This window comes from Paroedura picta, chromosome 6 (assembly GCF_049243985.1).
Source record: "Paroedura picta isolate Pp20150507F chromosome 6, Ppicta_v3.0, whole genome shotgun sequence".
Lineage (NCBI taxonomy): Eukaryota > Metazoa > Chordata > Lepidosauria > Squamata > Gekkonidae > Paroedura > Paroedura picta.
The window spans coordinates 60,303,611-60,325,238 of NC_135374.1; the positions used below are offsets into that span (position 1 = coordinate 60,303,611).

A 21,628-nucleotide genomic window follows, 5' to 3' on the forward strand; every position below is an offset into this window, starting at 1 on the left:
GCCCTTCCCTACTCTGCAAGTACCAGCTTAGTATAGTGGTTAAGAATGGCAGCTTCGCATCTGGCAAGTTGGGTTGATTCCCTGCTCCTCCACAGGCAGCTAAATGGGCTCATAACGGCCCTGACAGTGTTGTCAGAAGCATTCTCAGCATCACCTACCTCACAAGGTGTCTGTTGTGGGGAAAGGAAGGGAAGGTGATTGTAAAGTGTTTTGAGACTCCTTCTGATAGTGAAAAGCGAGGTATGAAAAGCTCATCAGATGCAATATGTCTGTCAATATTAGGTGATGAGGAGCAACAGCAGGTGAGGGATTCTGCTTCCATGCTCTGCTCATAAGGCCTACCAGAAACATCTCACTTGTAACTTTGGAAATAAGAAAACTGAACTAGATTGATCTTTGGTCTAATCCAGGGTTTCCCAATCACAGTACCAAAGTACCATACAGTACCATGAAGGCCCCGAGATACCACGGCATGGGGTTTTCAAAATGACAGCTGGGACGAGCCCTCCACTGTATGAAATTATTTTAATTATTTTAAAAATTCTACCCTTATTTGGGCAGTTTGGTCCACCTGTTCCCAAAGTGATCAATAATGGGCCTGGAGGTCAAGGGCCCACCACTATTTAAACCTTTGCCACCCAAGGCTCCTCTCACTTCTAGGAAAGCATAGCCAGCTGACATCACTTCCTCGTACACGGAAACCTAAAAAAATTTCAGTGGTACTTCCATAGTCAAAATCCATTAGGATTCCTCTTAACAGTTTGCAGTTTGGCAGAAGAGCTAAAGGTGAGAAGACAGGGATGTCATTCTGTGATCCATCAGGCTTTTCAAGACGGTGGCAGTGACTAAGGGGACTTCCTGGGGTTGCCTATCACCGCCAAAGAAGCAATTCCAGGCAGTCATGTGGAAATGGCACTGTATTTTCTTTGGCTCCTCTCATATAAAATGATCTACTGTGCATATGAACAATACAGAAGTGCTTAACATACATTTTAAATATATACAGTAAACATTAGTGCTTATAATATTCCTAAATTTGCCCAATTCTGCTATGATGAGAATGGAGTATTCCTTTATTCTTGTGGCGCAGAGTGGTAAGCAGCAGAAATGCTGTCTGAAGCTGTCTGCCCATGAGGTTGGGAGTTCGATCCCAGCAGCTGGCTCAAGGTTGACTCAGCCTTCCATCCTTCTGAGGTTGGTAAAATGAGTACCCAGCTTGCTGGGGGGTAAACAGTAATGACTGGGGGAAGGCACTAGCAAACCACCCCGTATTGAGTCTGCCAAGAAAACGCTAGAGGGCGTCACCCCAAGGGTCAGACATGACTTGGTGCTTGCACAGGGGATACCTTTACCTTTACCTTAAGTTTGCCCAATTCTACTATGATGAGAATAACAATCATGTTATATCCAATTGGTCCTCTTCTTTCTTCTTGTTGCCTCCTTGTTGGTATGTATCAAAAAGGTCTTCTGAAAAATTGAATATAGCTGTTACTGGAAATATCAAGTATGTTATTGGATTGACAATATCCAATTGCACATACCTAGTGCAGAAATCTTAAACTTGGTATAATATAATATGTGCTTCAGCTAATAAATGGGCTGCTCATATTTGTGCCTGATGAAGTTTCTGGCATGTATTTTTAAGGGCAGCCCCATGTAGAACATGCTCAGTAGTCTAGCATTGATGTTACTGTTGCATGGATGAAGAATCCCAGGGGACCTCAATAAATGTGTGGCAACTTTCCCAGTAAACATGTTATTTTTATGAAATTGGATATTAAGTGCCTTTTCTGCTAGTGGAAGAGTATATGACTCTTTTCACTCTTTTTCTTACTGCAGCCGCCACCCTTTTTTTGGTAATCCACAATTTGGAGATATTGAAGACTGCAGTGGGAGAGGGGAAGGTTGCTATGTAGCACAGCTCTGCTTGCATTGCATAGGATCTAAGTCTATGATATTCTTTGTGAGCTACCAAATGACTGCTTAGGTAAAGTAGCAGAAGCTGAAAATGGTGTCTATTTTAACAGATTTTATCACGTAGATTCACATGAAGACTTCAGTATGAGATTATATTTAAAACAGCAATCTTCAGAATGCTTGAAAATACTGTTAACATAAATATTTACCTGATTGGGATTTTCTTTTTCTCTAGGCAATGCATGAAAAACCTCCAATTAATGATCCAGCTATTGTCATGTATTCAGCTGGGACTCCTCACCTGCCATCTAACTTACTTGATATGTTTTCAAGTGTTAAAGATAACAGTCCACTTCATTCCACAGTTAATAAGCATGCTAGAAATAAAACATCCCATAAAAATTATCAAGTGCCCTCTTCAGCACGTGAAGACTCTGGTGAAGCACTCCTTGAAGGTATAGGAAAGTCACATTCTGTTACAGCACGTCTATCCAAGTCACCAAAGAACTCCAGAAGAAATGTCCAGGATATCTTGTTACAGCATAGTACTCTAAAAGAACCAGCAGTAGCTGCAAGACTGGATCATAACAGAGCTGCAGACAAATCACTACCTCCAAAGCCAGATGAAAGTATAATTGACCAACTTAGAGCTATATTCCCAGACTATACAAGGTATTTCTCCTTAGGCAAAAATATTGGCAATAGCAATAGTTCTGGATTTTGTTGTCTCGGAATTTATCTAGAAACACAACTTTTGGGTAGTAAAACATGTAGAGTAGATTGCATTTGTTTTATTTTTCTATATATAAAAAAGCTACTGAGTGTTGGGCATTTTTAGTTTGCAGAGAAACAAAAATGGTTCATGTTGTGATTATATGACTCAAGTTCTTTTGACAACAGTGATTCATTCATCAGAAGCCTGGTCTCAGTAGATGGATAGCATTGAGGGGACACAGTTCAGAATATTGTTGGCAGTACTTCTTCCCTCCACAGGGAAAGTACTTAGCAGCTATTTGACATCCTCTTTCCTATTGGTTGATGCAAGTCAAGTAGTGTAATTCAAGGTTCTGATATACCAATGATCTATAGCTCAAATATTTGTTCAGTTTTCAGTCCTAAGGATGCTGAACTAAGCTATGTTGAACCATTTGCCTGGATTTAGACTGTGTATTGCATGATTTATTGATTACATTTATATGCTGCCCTCCCGTAAGGCTCAGGACGGTTCACATAGAATAAAAACAAAGAACAGTACATCGGACTCTGTGACTATCAAATAAGGTTACAGTAATAATTATAGCAATTCTAACAAACAGTAAACAATCTAGCAGACCCGTGATTGGTCAGCGTATGGGTTTAAGGGAGGGAGGTTTGGGAACCCAGTTGATGTTTGGCTTCGCTCGACCTCAACTAAATGTCTGGTGAACTCCCTTTTGCAGGCCCTGGGGAACTGTTTTAGTTCTGTTATGGCCTTGATCTCCTCTGGGAGCTCAATGTACCAGGTAGGGACCAGGACAGAGAAGGCTCTGGCCCTGGTTGAGGTCAAGTGGACTTCCTTGGAGCCAGGGATCACTAGCTGGTTGGAGGTAGCGGAGCACAGAGATCTTTGAGGGGCATAGGCAGAGAGGTGGTCCCTCAGGTACACTGGGCCCAGACCACATATGGCCTTGAAGGTAATTACCAAAACCTTAAGCCTGATCCAGAATTCGATTGGTAACCAGTGTAATTTTTGGAGAATGGGCTGGATGTAGGACCTCCATGGTGTTGCTGTGAGGACCCTGGGCACTGCATCCTGGACCACCTGTAGATCAGAGTTAAGGGTAGGCCTGCATAGAGCAAGGTTTAGAATTCAGGCCTAGACGTGACCGTCATGTGGATCACTGTGGCTATGTGTTCCATGGCCAAGTAGGGAGCTAGTAGTTTGGCTTGGTGAAGGTGATAGAATGCCAGCTGCATTACTCTAGTAACCTGGGCCTCCACTGAGAGGGAGGTCTCCAGGATCACGTCCAAGTTCCCGTTGGATCAAGTTGCTGATAGCTGCACACAAACCAGGTTGGGTAAGCACGCTTCTTCACTTGGACCCTTCCTGCCTAGCCATAGTACCTCCATCTTTGGATGACTCTGCTTGAGCTACCTCATCACTGCTTCCAGGCAGCTGATTAATGCTTCTGAGGTAGAATTAGGGTGGTCATCCATCAGGAGGAAGAGCTGGGTGTCACCTGCATATTGGTGACATCCCATCTCGAACGTCCGTACCAGTTGGGCAAGAGGGCACATGAAGTTCTTAAATAGGATTGGAGAGAGGACCACTCCTTGAGGGACAGTGTGTAAATTGTTGGCAGCTTGAAGATCTCTCTCCTATTGCTACCTTCTGTCCACGGCCCTGGAGAAGGGAGATCTCCCATTGAAGGGCTGTTCCCCATATGTCAGCGAGGAAGTGAGCTAGAAATTCATGGTAGACTATGTCAGATGCTGCTGAGAGGTCTAATAGTACAAGCAGCGCTGATCTGCGACGGCCCAACAGGCAACGGAGGTTGTCTGTCAGGGCGACTAGCGCTGTTTCTACCCTATGGCCAGGCTGGAAACTTGACTGAGTTGGGTCTAGGAGTGAAATCTCTCCCAGGATTGCTGACATTTGATCTGTGACAGCCCTTTCCACCATATTTCCCAGGAATGCTAGATGCAAAACGGGTTGGTAGTTGTTGGGCTCTCGTGGGTGTAAAGATGGTTTTCTCAGCAGTGATCGAACCACTGCCTCTTTTAGCCCCTCTGGGAATTCTCCCATTTCAAGGGAGATGCTTGGATAAATTCCCCTAAAGTAGAAGTTGAGAAGTTAGGGCATATTCCTGACTGATTACTTCAAACAAGTGATCACTCTGACAAATCTTATAATAACTGTTCCTACTGTTGGAGCTGTGATAATTGCTGCCAACTAGGAATATTCCTAACCTTCCAACCTCAGAAGAGGACATTTTCATTAGTTTTTTTTTTTTAAGATGCTAAAAGAAGACATATGGTAACACTATGTGAAGTTGTGGAAATAAGCCCTGTTGAACCCAATGGGCTTATTTCTGAGTATAAATGCATAGAACTAAATTATCATCTTTCAAATTTGGACTACATATATATATAGGGCTACCTCAAAGATACTGGTTTATATCAAAAGACTGTCAGGTGCAAATGCATATCTTCGCTCTTTGCTGTTTTCTCTCAGGTTTTATCATGATGACGGAAATTATTAAAGTGAATGTTTTGCTACTGTGTATTTGAAATTCCCATTTAACTGTTCTTGGAGAACTGGGTATGTTTAAATGCAGCTGAGATGGAGTTTTTTAGAAGATACAATTCCGCTGCGGGGGAGGTATTCTGTGTTCCAAACCCTTAATAGTTTTGCTTTTTGTCCTGTCTTTTACAGTTCAGATTTTGAAACATTTATAAAAGAAGTGAAAGTCAACAATAGAAACAAACTTAGCATGGATGAACTCCTTAACTTTATTCTGGATCATGAAAACAAGAAGAAGGTATTGCTGCTAGAATGTTTGGCCTTCTGTTACAGAAAAACAAAGAAAATAACCTCAGGGATTAAGAGTTACTCCACAGTAACTCTTCAGCATTCCAAAACGAAACTCTGCCTAACAGGTTGCCTTTTAAAATGAACATTGTTTAAAAATATTTTCTTGCATACATCCAATTCGCTTTCAGTCAAACAGCTGCTGCTGAAGCAATGTGTTTTTGAATCTGCTAAGCAGATATCTGATGGCAATGTAGGAGCCCTGCTGGGCAAAAGTTTCACATGGCTCCACCATTTTCTAAAAAAAAGTTTGCAGACACTTTGGTGCCCATGGTCACCATTCTGGAGACCTCTGCTGTATGGAATAGGTTTTTTCCTTTCTTTGCCCAAGGCTCTAGAATGTTATGTCTGGGAAGGTACATAGATGCTAATTTCCAGGATCATTTATTATTTAAGTTATTTGTATGAAAACTGTTAACCATAAAGTTTGCAAAGTGGTATACATGAATATAACTGTCCATAAATGAAGTGCCAAATGAGAGCCAGTTTGGAGTAGTGGTTAGGAGTGTGGATTTCTAATCTGGCATGCCGGGTTCGATTCTGTGCTCCCCCACTTGCAGCCAGATGGGTTACCTTGGGCTCGCCACGGCACTGATAAAGCTGTTCTGACCGAGCAGTGATCAGGGCTCTCTCGCCTCACCCACCTCACAGGGTGTCTGTTGCGGGGAGAGAATGGGGAAGGTGAATGTAAGCCACTTTGAGACTCCTTCGGGTAGAGAAAAGAGGCATATAAGAACCAACTCTTCTTCTTCTTCACAGGGAGGACCCTGCCTCTCATTTTAGAAAACGGGGCACACTCAACATGGTCTTGGATGCAAATATTAATTTTAGGATAGGTTGATATGGAAGAAGGCAGCCCTTCTAAGACTTCAAACTTAAAAAGAACAAACATACTGCGTCTCATTTTGAAGCTGTACTGCTAGCTGCCTTTTTGTTCTAGCTTTTATATTGCAACTATTGGTAATGGATATGTATTGTAAATATTCTAATTGTTTCTTCATTTGCTGTCCTGGGTATTGAAATAACAAATGTAAACTAACACACTAAGGTTCTTGTGTCTCTATAGATTAGCTCCTCTCCAGCAAAAATTGAGAAAGCACCCTCCTCCAATTCAGGACAGAGAAGAAATCAGACTCAAAAGATAAAAACATTAAGACAGAATATGTCTAGCATATCCAACTCAAGGCGTGATAATGAAAACATAAAGAAAAAAACTTTCCCACCTGCATCAACTCAGTTGCCTTGGAAAACCGATGGAGGAATAGCAAAATCTAAGTGGAAGAAGTCTGTTGATGCCACTGTAGGTATCTTCAGTCAGTGCAGCTGATTGCACTGCAAACTTTGCTTAAGTGCATGAATAACTTAATGATATTTGGGGATGTTCACATGTTCCCCCCCTTTTCTCATTTTTAGTACAAGTACAATTTTAGTACAGTGCCTGATATTATAGAAAACAGAGGTTGAACTTGTGAACATACCATAAACTGTAGGAACATTTGTACTTACTGAATTTGTTTCTCTTTTATAATTTCAAATGTTGCTGGTAATCGAAGTTACATCAGTAATTCCAATTAGAACAACACCTTTATTTTGTGCATCTTATACAGTGTAAAAGTTTAGTACTGTAAATGTTAGCCTGGATTTAGCAATCCATTTGCAGAAGACATGGATGGTTGTGCGCCTTGCCTTCATACCTACCCTCAGTAGTCTCTTCTGACTCCAGGCAAGTTGATTGCTGAAACTGTGGACCCACATGCAGTAATAATCACGTAGATCAGTACTTTGCAGTGAGGAAAGAGGCCTCGTTCATCAGTGGGGCTGTAATATTAGTCTCCTTCCCCCTTCTCACAGCAACCCATCAAACCACAGTGGTTATGTGATTCTGTGACCCAAGCAGTCAACTGACCCTAGAGATAATTTGTGATACTTGCTCATGCAGATTGCACAGCCAACCAATTTCTACTAAACAGTAGTATTATGGACGGGGGGAATGGAGCAGTGGCAGGTTTTTTTGATCAAACAGTCAAGGTTTTCTATTTCTAAAACTATCATTAGCCTGAATGATTTCCTATCTTCAAATAGCAAACCTCATGGCTTAGTGACACACATTTGCAAGTGGTTGTCAGTATGACATGACTGGCTTGTGGTCTGTTCCAAATTTAAGCTGGAGAAGAGCTTTCTTGTATGTAATAGCCTGGCAGTGCTGAATATGTTACGATATTTGTATAGTACTTGTGCCATTTTATGGAAGCTGCTGCACAAAAATAAAGTGTATTTTGAACTGTTAGTCTATATTGTCCTGGATCTCAGGCTTTCCCCCAATTGTGCTGCCTTTAACAGGTTACCAGGAATTGAACCTTGTACATGCAAATTAAATATGCTTAACATTGAGTTACTAATGTTTCTGAAAAATGTTTTGCCTATTTTCCACTGTAATAGTATTGTAATAGCTCAAAATTCACTTGTTTTAATAGGATAATGATCCATGTGTGATATGCCATGAGGAACTTAGTATGGAAGAATTCAGTGTGCTAGATTGTGGACACAAATTTCACAAACTGGTGAGTCAGTAGTTCCAAAAAGACAACTCATATCTTTTTTATTACATTTGAAATTGTAAAGAAAGACAATGTATGAGCCAGCTGATAACAGGTTGTTCCTTGCTTATTTTCCACTTGTGATCAATGGCATGTAACTGCTGATTGCAGCTATAATTGCCCATTTCATTCATTTGCCCACATAAATCTACCTTCATGGTTGATAATTGCTTCAATTAGAAGAAATGTATTCTATGAAGAGTTGTAGTTGGGAAAAATTATTGGATTATACTATAGAAACTGAATTCCTACGTAACCATATAAGTTCAGTAAATTTAGATCCCCAAACCAGGGCTTTATCTGGAATTTGTTTTTAACTGTTCTTTCTTAAGCCTGGAATGTACAAGTAGTAATAAAGCCACAATATTTTTTAGCAAGTATTGTCTTTATTACTGAAGGCAGCAATATCACCCCTAGCCAGTGTAGTCATAAGCCCTGCATGCAGGCAGCAGTTTCCCAGGACTACGGCAGCCCTTTTTGAAGCTGCCATACTCAAAAAGCAGTTCCCACTCTGTTACTGTAAGAGTTTACAGATTACCCACATGTAAGGGCATCATCCATTGATTTGTATTATTCCACAGCCTATACAAATTAGCCTTGAGTTCTCACAGTCAGCCCATGGGAGCAGGAGATTACAAAATAGTTTATTACCTATAAAGTAGCTTATCGGAAAGGCAGAAAGAGAAGACTTCCTAGCAAACCTAAGCCCTCCCTGCATGCTATATGACAAATAAGCTGTTAAAAAGGACAGCTGTAAAGTAGGACTGCAAAGTAGGACTGCATAGCTTTTTATTTAGTAGGATTACTTGGTGTATAGATCAATGAGCAGTTCAGCTGATTAGTCAGGTACCTGCAATTACTGTATATACTCGCATATAGGACGACCCACATATAAGCAGAGGTATCCAATTTTGCCACAAAATCTAGCCAAACTTATTGACTCGCATATAAGCTGAGGGTAGGAAATGTTCCATCATCACAGGCTCTCCCATCCAGCCTCCCCTCCCCAACAAATACAGAAAAGTCGAGATGATGAATAGTTGCTGGGTTTTGTACCCCGCTTTTCACCCACAGAAACCAAAATAATAGTTTGGAAGAAGTGATTAAGAAGAGGAAGAAGCGAAGGCAAAAAGAAAAAAAAGATCAGAGTCCCTTAGTCAAACTGTTGATGTCCTACAAGGTTCCAGAGCAACAATTGGCTGGTTGGAGCAGGCTTTTATTTCAATTAGCGTATATACCTGCGTATAAGCCAAGGAGGGCTTTTTCAGTGTGGAAAAAGGTGCCGAAAAACTAGGCTTCTATGCAAGTATATAGGGTAAATCCAACCTATCACTTATTAACTGGAAACAATAATAAATTTTAATCAGTGGAGTTGCAAGTTGAGGACACTTAATGTATTAAGCAACAAAAAAGTAATCAGTTGTTTGTCCTATTAATTAGATCAGTCATTTGAAATAAGTTGTTTTCTACAGCTGTTAGAATTCCAAACTTGATGCAATAATTGGTCAATACATTTTTATACACATGATGACAGAGTGGGCACTAATACTGCTTTGAGAGTCTTGAAAAGGCATGTTTAAAAAGCAATAGCAAAATATTACTGGTCTCACACAGTTGTGATTGTTTTTAATTAATCATTTCCCTATCTTCAATAGTGTATTGGTCCATGGATTAAAGAGCATAGTACATGTCCAACATGTCGGCGTCATGTATTGTTACCTGAAGATTACCCTGAGCTTCCTGGACGAAACAGATGTACCTGAAATTTTGTTGTCATGTGCAACCTGTTATGGAGTGTTGCATTTTAGATGCACTAAATGTGTAATTTAGTTTATGCCATTTTTCCTGGCTGCTGGGCAAATGAATATTTTACACTTTGTGTCCTGCTATGTCTTAGGGGACGCAGCATATTATTCAATAATGCTCTTGCCATTAGTAATATTAAGCAACATGGATCTTGGCTGTACTGTAGCAAAACAGGTAAATTTACTAGCTTTCAAACTGCCGAATACTCATTATTCTGTTGAAAAGTAAAATAAGTATGTTGATCTGTTTTCGAACTACTGTGGATATAAGTAATGTAACACAAAGTAAAAATCATGGATGGGATTCAGATTAGGCAGAAACTTCAGTACATTGATACTGTGGTTCTTCGTAATTCTCAGTGACTGGTCATCTTTAACAATTTGAAGATTGCAGCTGCCAAGAGTAGGATTGGGCCGGGGCTTGGGGGGGGGGGACCAGTTTTTTATAAGCACCCCCCTTTCCCAGTGTTAGTGCCTTGTTTTCAAAGATTTCTCTTTCTAGATAACTTGGTTTTGGAACCAAAGAGCCACTAGTGAGAGATAGAGGTAACTTCTGGAGCTTTTTCAGTGGTATAAGGGGTTTCTGTAGCAGTCCTAATGCTGCCATAAGCAGGTCATCACCCTCTGATTTAACATGTACTTGATATTGATGTTTTGTTGAATAAATGCACCTTTGGATCCAACCCATGACATGGGTATGCTTTTATGGTGGTATATTAAAACTGAGTAATTGTTTTCCCTCACTTTGAGCAATCAACAAATGTATTCAACTGTAATTCTGTTTCTGTTGGTAAAGGCTGGTAATTGATTCAGCTTTTAATGTAGCCACTTGGTGTAATCACAAGAAATAATCAGTTACTTTTAATTAAGATCACAACCTTTTTAGTAATTATAGAAGTTACTTTAGTCCCTCATTTTAACAAAGTATCTTTTTATAAAACATGAACCATGCAGTGTGATCTTGACTGTACAGCAGTGCATACATGATGCTCATATGAGGGAATGGCTAGAATAGTGCTGTCCTTTGCATATTTCCTGTGTTCCAGTCCTGCATCATCCCCTCGGTTAAAGTATATGACCTTCTAGTCAAAGTCATTGAATATCAATCAGCTCTTATAAAAGTGATCTTGTAATGTCAAATTAAATTTGTCTCAAAAACTGCCCTCTGACATAAAGTTAGACAGGTGTTTTAGGGATTCCTGTTCAGAACTATATCATTCACTTTTTAAAACCTTTTCTATTGTATCATTACATGAACCATTGTTTGTACTTGATAAAATTATTTTAAAACTTTCATAGCCTGATATCCAAACAAGCTATTCATAGCATAGTGTACACATTAATAATTTCCTTTTATTCACAATATTAAATGACCCTTGGTAGTTTAAACAGAAAATGCTTTGTAATCAGTGTTAATGCTTTTTGTGTCAAATTTATATTTATGAACAAATAAATAGCAATATTAATTATACAGTTAATGTTTTAAAAAGAAATTTACATTTCCTGACATGAATACATACTAGATTCATTTTTAAAGTGGTAGTTCTGTTTGAGCTCTTTAGATCAGCTTTTAAATGTTTTGAGTAGGTAAATTTTTATTCCTCAGTGGTCCTTATTATAGGATGCAGGTTCTTTCTTGGGACAAGAAAGCGTTGGTCAGATCTGAACTACAAGGAACTTCTGCACGTTGAAGTGTCCTAGCTATAAGTACAAATTGAACAATCAAAGTAAATCAAAGGTAGTAATGAACCTAGATTGGAGGGGTGAGTCCTGGACCATTGTCAGCCAAACAAATGAAATTCAAACAAGTCAATTTTGCATTCTCTGACATTGAGGTTTTCTTTACCTCATTCCCTAAGGCGTAGCTAGCCTGCAGAAGTTTTCCTTTACCTGGGGCCATACTAAAAGCTTGACACATTTAGTGGGGATAGATGTCTTAGTTTCACCCACCATTGTGCAGAAAGCACCTGAAGAATTACTTCTGAAGTAGGGGTGTGAAGAAGCCATTCATCTGTTCACGGGCAATGGGTTCACAACCTCTGACAGCAGAAGTCAAGGGCTACCAGGAAAATAAATATGTATAACAAGGTGTCTGTCCATCCCTACATAATCAGCGGTTATATATATAAAAGTATAAGTCCTTTTACTGACTAGTACTAAAAAGCAGATACTTGGCATAATTGGTTCTTAACCCTGCCAAGCAAAGGCCATAGAGCTTTCTGCCATGGCATTTGGTAATATTATTCAGCTTGTGAATGCGTTAAGTAGGTGTCCGGCCTGCCCGTGGGCTTGCCTGCGCCCCGTCGCCCTCCCCCCCCTCCCCCAGCGGTTCGGGTGCGCGTCAGATAGGCGGGGGTGAGGGGGTGTCCCGCTCTAGGTCGGAGCCGTGGGAGGGGGACGCTTCTGCCAGCCCTGCGTCGCCCGGCAAGTCCAGGGCCAAGAACTCACGCCCGTCCGCCAGCTTGCTCGCAGCGGTTTCCTTTTATTTCCGTCCCTCCGCTAAGTACACGTCTCTCCAGTCACTCCGTTCTCTATCCGTCGCTCCCCCCCCTCCCCCGGCTTCCAGTCCCGTATCTCCGCCCGCCTCGTTCGTGTGCCCGCCCTCCCGGGGGCTCAAGGCGGCCCACCCCGCTCTCCAGCGTCTGCGGAGCGTCAGGTCGCCCCGCCCTTCCCGTGCGGGCTGCTCGAGCGTCTGCGGGCGCGCCCGGTCCTGCCGGATCGCGGGGCGCGAGTCTCTGGGGCCGCCTGCCGCTCGTCCCCCCCCTCCCCCTCCCCCTCCCGGGCCAGTCTGCGTTGAATCGGCGGCCCCGGCCTGGAAGGCGCGTTATCCATCGGGTGCAGCCCCGACGAACTGGGGCAGGAGCCGGTCGCGCCGCGTCTCGCCAACGAGCCCCGCTGCTGTAGGAGTGGGGGTCCGGGCCGTGGGAGTCCTGACTTCCCCCGAGAGCCCAGGCGGGGCCGGACTGTAGGTGTGTTTACAAGGATGGGTGACATAATGCCATTTGCCATAGGAAGGCTGTGAAGTCATAATTGCAGGTTATATACTCCTGGATAGAAACAATATGGGTAGTGGACATCTGCTAGCCTCTTTCACTGATGGAGAGTCCCTTCACCCTAAATTTCATAAAATGGATGTAAGAATGGAGTGTTGTCAGATACAAGCAAGGCCCTGCAGAAGTATCTCCCCTCCCCTCAACTAATTTGCTGTTCGTACTAATGAGATTGTAACGCAGTGCAGGTAAGTTGCACAGCAGCCTTCATAGGTCCGGCTGCTTTAGGCTGTCTGACAGACAGAAAAGCTCCTTTATGTAACAAGGGGTCTGTCTTAGCATCAGGGTCTAACAATTCCCTCTAAAAGTGATCTTTCATTATGATGAAGTGGGTCTTAGTTATCCTCAAGCTATGATCTTTTGTTAATATTTTTCCATTAACTCATCAAGTCATGGGTTTTCTCCAGTGGGTAGGAAAGTTTTTTGTGTTGCTCATGTTTTCCTCCCATACATGCACACGTGAGGAAAACCTTCCACTTTAGTGACAAGATGCTACTGGCGCTCACTAGAATTTAGCCTTGTAGCCCTTTGCACTCTTTCTTTTGGGTAAGAACTCCTTAGTGCTGTCTTTTATGCAAGACTAAACTGTCAAGGAAGGGGTTGGGTAGAAGACCATATGAAGTCTCTTAGCATTGTATATAGGTACGGTTGGCTTATTTCTTGCTCCCTAGTCACAAGCATGTCACCAGCTAACTACAGGATGCCTCATGATGAAAAATCTGCATTCTGTTCCATTTCTGTCTGTTTCTGGGCAGTATTGTTGGACAAGGAAGCTCTGCTGAGGAATAGAAGGTAATAGTGTATTGGAGAGAAATCAAACCTTATTTCAAGTTCAAAGATAGACAGCACTGCAGGAAAAAAGTTCAGGGAGTAGAGCTTTGGGCTCCATATGACACACAGGTCAACTCCAGATTCTTATCATGGGAGCCAAGGGATGAGGTTAACCCACTGATGAATTTGAGATACTGAGAATAAATATACTGCAGGAAGATACAAGCAACTGAACCTGAACTTTGGGTTCATTCTGTCTTCTGAGTACTCCAAAAGAATGGATACTCACAATTATCTCCTGTCTAAAATGGTTGAACAAATTCATAAGAAAACAAGATGGAAACAAAACCTAACAATTTACTTATACATATACTAGCTTTAAAGCCTGTTCCTAAGAACGGGCCTTGAAAGGGTCCTCTCCCCTGGCCTCTGGCCAGGCAGCTTAAGGTGGCTCTGGGCCGTAGCTCGCAGCCAGATCAAGTGGGGTGGGTGATGGCTGGCCAGCTCGTTAGGAGGGCCGGGACAGAGCTCCTTAGCAGGGCTCCTTAGCAGGCCGGAAGGTCCTTGTTAGCAGGTGTTAGCACTCTCCCCTCAGTTCTCTTATGCTGCAGCTGATAGCAAGCTGAAGAGAATTTTTACCTCAGATTCAGAAGGGAAGGCAAAGGACTCAGAATTCTGATATTAGTCACTTTTGTAAGGACATGGCCTTGTTTAAACGAATAATAAATAAAGGAGGGCAAAAATGGCCCCAAATGGAACGCACTGAGTCTTTCACCTCTATTCTGACAGAAGACCTCCACAATATCTCAACCTTGCTGCCAAATCACCCCAGAAATTGAGGGAGGGAAGAGCAGTTGTCTATGGGAGTGCAGCTCCATCAACCGATATCCTTGAATTGGGGATGGCTGCCTGAGGGAGAGTGCAAATTGATAGGGGAATTGTCTCAGTAACAGAACAGCCAATTTCATGTACAGTACTTGTTTGCAGTATCACAGAGTAGTTTAACCCTAGTTCTGGGAGAGGATAGAGTTTGGAGGCCTGTCTGGTGGTAAGACTTCATAACTTACAAGCTTTAAAGAAAATTCACCACAAAACATATATAAAAAACTTTGGGTATGAAATGCATATTATGTGCTACTTACTCAATACTTAATGTATCTCCCCAACTAATGGAGGAAGTTGAAACCAAGACATTTTAAGTAAATTCTTTTAATGTTGACAGATAAAGAGAGCATTTACATCAGCCAACAGAAAGTTCAATTGCTTTCTAATACATAAGCCAAGTCTAGTATAATCTCCATCAATCCAATTTTATTCAGACTTGGGGCATCTTGCTTTTAACAGAACATGCAAACCTCTGTAAGACCAAGAAGTATTTGTTTGCTGTGACATAAGAGGAAGACATGGAAGGGAAGCCATTTGAGTTCAAATGTCTCTTTGTGAAATAGGAACCCGCCTATGACAACGCCATCTCATTATCAGAATTAATGCATAAGTGTCAAAATGAAAAGGGAATGTTATTGACTCTAAGCAGTGCCAAAAATTCATTGAAGACAACCATCTTTTCAACCCAGAATATGATGGATATACTTGCTAGCTAGTATCACAGTGAAGAAATTTCAGCTATTCAGTATGAGTAACAGACCGTGTGAGATAATTTTTACACTCTTAACTAATAGTTCTTATTCACTATTCAAAACACTGAATTCTGACTTTCATTGCCACAGAGCTAGAAAAAGAGAAGGAAGGAGCAATCTTGTTCCAATTCAATAGATTACCATATGATTGAACTGTTTCCTTTGATAGCCCTAAAATGACTGTCCTAAATATTCACATCCTGCAGAGCTTCAATGGAAAATTCTCTGTGATGAGGTGATCATCATGCAAGAGGACAACAATATTAACCTCAAATTCTAGAAGGAAAAAAAAACCTTTGAATTAGTTCATATCACAACAGCATACTAAATTTTCTGTCCCATGCCTCTGCAGTCTTAGCAATATGTTGATTCTATTACACAAATAAATCTTGGCCGAATGGTCCAGTAAAAACGTATACAATTAATGATTAGATTTACATGAGGTAAAATAACAATGCTAAAGGAAAAATATTTTCTTTGCTGTGCCACAGCAGCTTTCATTTAAGAAGATGGAACTTACTACTTAGTTTTTTAAAAAAAATAATTGAATTTAATAAATTATTTTTAACTTCTCAACTAAACAGCTCAACAGGCAATTCATAGCCTGTAATATAGTTGAAAGAATTCCAACATGGCCACCCAATTAACATCTAAAAAATTCCATCCTCTTCCATGGGCTTTAAAGACTAGATCAAAAAAATTCCAGCCTATATCATAACAACACTCCATGCAAAGCTGCAAGCCTGAATTCAGATCCCCCCGTCTGATTCCTTGATAGTGATGTCATCTCCCTCTTGCCTCCCCAGGCCTAGGCAAGATGAAGGGAGCTGAGGAAGTGCTTCTTCCGTTTCTTGCCTATTTGCCTTTATGGTTGTTCAGCAAGAACTAATCCAACCACAAGTGGCTGTAGAACATCCTTTCTTCTGTCTTGCTTTCAACAAGTACACCCTCTGGAATATACCATGGCTCTTCACCAAAGCATTGTTAAAGCTGATGTACTGGTACCACTGTTGCCAATCACAAGACACTTCACATCAAATTTTATTTGGGGAAAAGATCCCTAGTGGCAAAGTCACCTTATTTTAATTTGTTTCCTGATCCCTAATAAATTGCTAATCTTGAGTGATCACAGTATGCCTGTTAGTAAGGCGTTAACCTGAAACTCACAAAAACTAAGAATGCTAATATAATTCAAATAATTCTCCTTACCAACTTTGAAGTTTGTAGTTTCTAGTGTTGGGCACGTAAAAAGCCGTGGAAACACCATATAGATAGGAATAGGAAGATTTCTGCAAACATCTCCATCAGCTATCTGAATATTCTGAATCTCAGTAGCATCTCTAGCATAACCCTCAGCACAACCTTTGGAAAAAGCAGGATTTTATACACACACACACACACACAAATTTTAACAATAACAATAGAAGTATTTCAAACTGAGCAACTATTTATTAGAAAATTCCTACACAGACATTATGGCCAAGTATATATAACTGACAGGCCAACATGCCTCTAAATTGTGGATAGATTATATATGTAGCATTCTACATGTAGTACTTAATATGGCATAATAATCTAGCACACTATGCAAGTGGTTATATGTAGGAACTACCTAACACATTAATTGGACTCTACCATGGGTCTCCCACAACCAATATGAAACAAGAAAACCTTACAATTCCACTAGAGTAATAAAACTACATCAAATTAGTTGATTTAAGAATATTTTAGTGGATTCCAGTTTTTAAAATGTAGCTCCAACCCATACTAGAACAAAGAATGTATGTCATACCAAATTGTATTTAAAGACTTACCACAGGTTTCCACTCGTACTAATTGGAGTTCAATACTCTTAACTGCAGCTTCTGAGCTTACCACCACCAACTCCCCTGTCAGTGGCTGTGTTATAATGCAGTTTGTTGAGTTGAGATGGCCTCTGATAAGAAATTTTGGGAGTGATGCCCTCTAAATGTAAAGTGAAATAAGAGGGTGAAGCCAGTAGGAAACATCCTGAAAACAGATAGCTGTTTGTTACATAACTAAGTAAATAACAGAAGGTAGATCTTTCTACCAATACTTGTCCAACTGGATTGCATCATCTTTCATTCTAAATGCTAACTATGGATCCCCTATTCTGAAACTTCCAAATTGAGGACCTAAATCCCTTCAAATATAGACTCTATTGGGAGTGCTCAGTCTTTAAAGGTCAGACAAAAAGCAGTTATATGAAAGAAAAGCTGTTCCAGTAAGACTGCAGAACTATCTAATGGAACATTCTACGATATTTTAATAGCATTACAAAGTTAAATTACATTCTCTGCAAGGAGATGCTCTCATTGGCAACCTCCAAAACAAGTCACATTCAGCAATGGACAACAACAGCAGAAAACAAAGTTCTGAACAATAACTCAAGAGCTTAGCAGCTTGCAGAGAGTTTTCTCCAAAAGAGAAAGCAAATTGAAATATATGTATGAAAATGTGTCCCATATCAACTAGTGCACATAGACTGTTTATAAGTCAGAATTATTGTAGGAGATTTTGGTCAGTTTCCCTTCTGTCTTTCCCTGCTCCAATCACAGAGGCAAGGAGGATGCTGAATCTGTGAATTTCTGACATTAATGAGCAATTCTACAGTGAATGACTGAAATGTGTTTCTTAGCAAAGCTTTGTATGGTTCGTCAAAGTGATTTTAGATTTTCCTAGATTGTAAGGACATTTTATTAATCAAAGTATTGAAACCTTTGCAATACTAAGAGGTTTTTAAGCTCTAAATACAGTACTAGAATTCACTCTAAACACTGAACATCCACCAAGCAGAGAAACATACAAAGTTATCAGGGGATGTAATGTAGTAGCTACTACAGGAAGATCATGGATTCTCACAAGTTATATATGGGCATGTGACCATAAAGATAAACTTCATAAGAGTAAATTAACTTACTTTCTTAGCAGGTCTTAATTTCTATCAGTTTCTGCTTCCTAGTCATACCCTGGAACCTTGTCTGCATTTGCTCTTTATCTTAGAACCCTTTCTCCTTCCCTGAAGTCTTGGGCTATAGAAGTCTATCTCTCCAAAGATGGTCTCCAAAGGGGGAACATGAACAGAAACTGTTTTACCAATGACTGTGTCAAAAGAGATGGTCACCGCTGTGTAAAGCAACCTGACAGTTTAAATCAGCATTGGGCCATGTCATATATGTAAAGCAATAGCTTGTTTCCTGATATGCCATCCATGTGTTAAAGAATAACATGGAAGAATTCCATATCAAATGTTTACCCCTTCCCAAGCCAAGATGAAAAGCTTGAGATTGCACTTTTGAATATCAAAATAGTCTGACTTAACTACAGACAGAAGGGGGGAAAGTCTTGCTCTTTGTTGAGAATCATCTTTTGGCTCACATTCTTAATTGGCTTATACTGGTCAAGAGGTCACTAGTAGTCCAATTTCCTATAAAGTTAGCCTACAACTATCTAGCACAATTTTTTTCAAGCACAGTCCACTAATATCAGAGTCAGAGACCATCTTGCACCACCTCCAACCTGCTGCCTTGGAATTTATGTTTACATTTATAGTTCACCCTTCCTCAGAGGCTCAGGTCAAATTGCAACATCCAGAGCATACAACTTAAAATTTAATATCTTATGTGTGCTGATGTGCTGATATGAAGATGCAACCTGCCTGCCTTCATATATGTATGTGTATGTAGGAAGATACATTTTGTGTTATTGCATGTGCTTTTTCTTGCCTTACACTTAAGTCTGAATCACATTTTTAATCTTTTCAATAAAGTATGTTGCTTTTATTGGTGTATTCTACCGTGTGCATGTGAGCGAGTCTCAAACTATCAGAGGGAGATTTGTTCCAATCTCCCAAGTCTAGGGACAGGGGAATCAAATATTCCTTGCAAAGAAGTGGTTGGTCAGAAGCCCTTCATCTTTGAGAGGGAGAAATTTCCATAATGAGCAGCTCTTATTTATCTGTACTTGCCTCTCCTGCACTGTTACTCAATTGTGTTTCAGGCAGTACCTGACTGAGTCATATTTGTCTTTTGACTCTTTCCTTCCAGGTTTTCATTCCTGGGCAAGAAGGGTACTAATTTCTAAGCATACAAATGTGTCTCAGATGCAAGATATGCTGCTGCTATCACAAGGCAATGATGCCTTCTTAATGCAAATAAAAATAGCAACATACCTCTTTGCAGTTCCCTAGGATATAAGGGTATTGAAATGGGAGACTCAAATGAAAGGATGCAAGGTTCCTAAACACCATCTGTTACCTTCTCCCTCTCTCTCAAATGTCTGATACCTCAACCCCCCGTTAGAAAACCAATTAAGGAGAATACAGCAATTTGCAGTTATATAGGCTATTACAAAACAATATATCCATATAATAAACAGACCAATCTAATACTACTTTACTCATTGTAATTAAGTGAATCAAATCCAGGACAAAGGGCAGACGGAAAACTGAGGAACTATGTATTCCACCATGCCATGTGATGCAAGTTCTCTAAAGGTACTAGTGATCTTACCTCTTTAACATTCTGCAGAGTTTCAGGCGTAATACTGAAGTCCACAGGGCTTGGAGTTGGTTTACCTTTCTGAGGCTGCAACAGAGTGATTGTGACACTTAGAAGCAATATTTTTATACCAGGTTTTTCACTACCCAAAGGAGTCCCAAAGAGGCTTTCAATTGTATTCTTTCCTTCCCCACGACAGACATCTGTGAGGAGGGTGGGGCTGAAACAGCTCTAACAGGAATGTGACTAGCCCAAGGTCACCCAGCTGGCTGCATATGGAAGAGCAGAGAAACATACCCGGCTATCCAGATCAGAGGCCACCACTCTTAACCATGCTGGCTTTCTCAGAACCTTTACGAAAATATGTACTTATAATCATTTATTTCTAAATACAGGATGGGTCCCAGGTCATTACAGCTCCAGCCAGTTAATGGCTCTGGTAGAAGGAAATGTTCAGCCATGCTGCATTACTATTTGCCCACATGTGTAACAGAATGTTTATTGTACATGCACATATATGAACGCATGGTTTCATTTTGTGGGTTTTTTGGAGCAGGGGATTAGTCTGTAGTAGGGACGTTTCATAGTCATAGGAAGATATGGAGAGTCAATAAATTGTATTAGAGAGGTAATACAGCAAGTATTCCTCTTATAGTTTCATCATACAAATGATAGTCTCCACATAAAATATCAGAGTGTTTCATTTAAAAAATTCTTATCTAGGTCCAGCACAGCTTTCTATTCACATCTTTATTTCTCACTGTCATGTCTGTCTTATATACATCCTTACTGCTTTGGAACAGCAGTACTTAACTGCTGGATTCATGCACACCTTGGCAAGCCTCATGACTTCCAACAACAAGTTTAAATGAGTCACTATCATGTGTTCTTTCAGGGAAAAAAATAAAACTATCACACTTCATGAGTTTAGACCTTTTGCACAAAAACAGATTAGTAGACTGTCCCAACTAGTTACATTAGTCGGAACCCTTTGGGGACAAAATATACATTGTTATATTTTGTTAAAACCTTGGTATCTCACCTTTCTGTTTAAAAACAGTTAAGGCAGCTTCTAGTAATAACATTCACACAAAACAGTGTAGTTGTAAGAAACTATTCATGGGAGAGATTTAACTAATAAAAGGCCATCCAGACATTTTTGTTTTTAGAAAAAGGATTCCGGGTACACTGGAAATCCTCTAGTAAAGAACCATTTTATAGAGTAAGGAAGTGACCTTTCCAAAAGAAAACTGCTGAAGAAACCCTGATGTGGGTTCCCACCACTTCTCCAATAAAACTCCTGCTGAAAGGCTCACCTGACAGACCGCAGAGCGTGAGTCAGTACATGCGGGTGGAGGTGAAGAAAAAATCAGATTAATTTTATTATTCAACCAAGTAAAGAGCCTCTCCTGGGTGTTACTTAAGTATAACATATACTCCTAAACAGTTATGAAGATACACAAAATTTAGATAAAGTCAAAACTTCTAGAACAGTGGACAATAACTTACTGGAGAGTGGACAATAAATTCACATGTCTTTGTCAAATCTTTCGCCAAGAGGGAACGCCGCATATCACACCGAAGGGTATACTATGCAAGAGAAGCAGATTAATATTTGCATCTTGAAAAATGAAAAAATGAACTGAAAGAAGACCCTACTCTGTTGACTGAACATCAAAGAAACATGGTTCTTATATTAGCAGCAGATATCAAATTACCTAATCTGGAACTTTATAAAAAGTAACTGAATTTATAAATTA

At 40.4% G+C, this 21,628-nt stretch overlaps 2 protein-coding genes across 5 annotated transcripts in view; one reads left to right on the plus strand and one right to left on the minus strand.

Annotated features, from left to right (window-relative positions):
• TTC3 (tetratricopeptide repeat domain 3) overlaps positions 1–15,508 on the plus strand; it is an 86,521-nt gene extending 71,013 nt beyond the window's left edge. For both annotated transcript variants that reach the window (XM_077342668.1, XM_077342669.1), the window contains exons 42-46: positions 2,153–2,589; positions 5,333–5,438; positions 6,555–6,788; positions 7,963–8,049; positions 9,741–15,508. In XM_077342668.1, coding sequence (XP_077198783.1) covers positions 2,153–2,589; positions 5,333–5,438; positions 6,555–6,788; positions 7,963–8,049; positions 9,741–9,848 — 972 coding nt within the window. In that variant the 3' untranslated portion in view covers positions 9,849–15,508. The remainder of the gene's footprint in view (positions 1–2,152; positions 2,590–5,332; positions 5,439–6,554; positions 6,789–7,962; positions 8,050–9,740) is intronic.
• The window catches only part of VPS26C (VPS26 endosomal protein sorting factor C), a 29,507-nt gene continuing 22,783 nt past the window's right edge, over positions 14,905–21,628 (minus strand). For all 3 annotated transcript variants that reach the window (XM_077342693.1, XM_077342692.1, XM_077342694.1), the window contains exons 4-8: positions 21,378–21,458; positions 19,881–19,955; positions 17,163–17,313; positions 16,558–16,710; positions 14,905–15,624 (exon numbers count right to left, since the gene is read on the minus strand). In XM_077342693.1, coding sequence (XP_077198808.1) covers positions 15,542–15,624; positions 16,558–16,710; positions 17,163–17,313; positions 19,881–19,955; positions 21,378–21,458 — 543 coding nt within the window. In that variant the 3' untranslated portion in view covers positions 14,905–15,541. The remainder of the gene's footprint in view (positions 15,625–16,557; positions 16,711–17,162; positions 17,314–19,880; positions 19,956–21,377; positions 21,459–21,628) is intronic.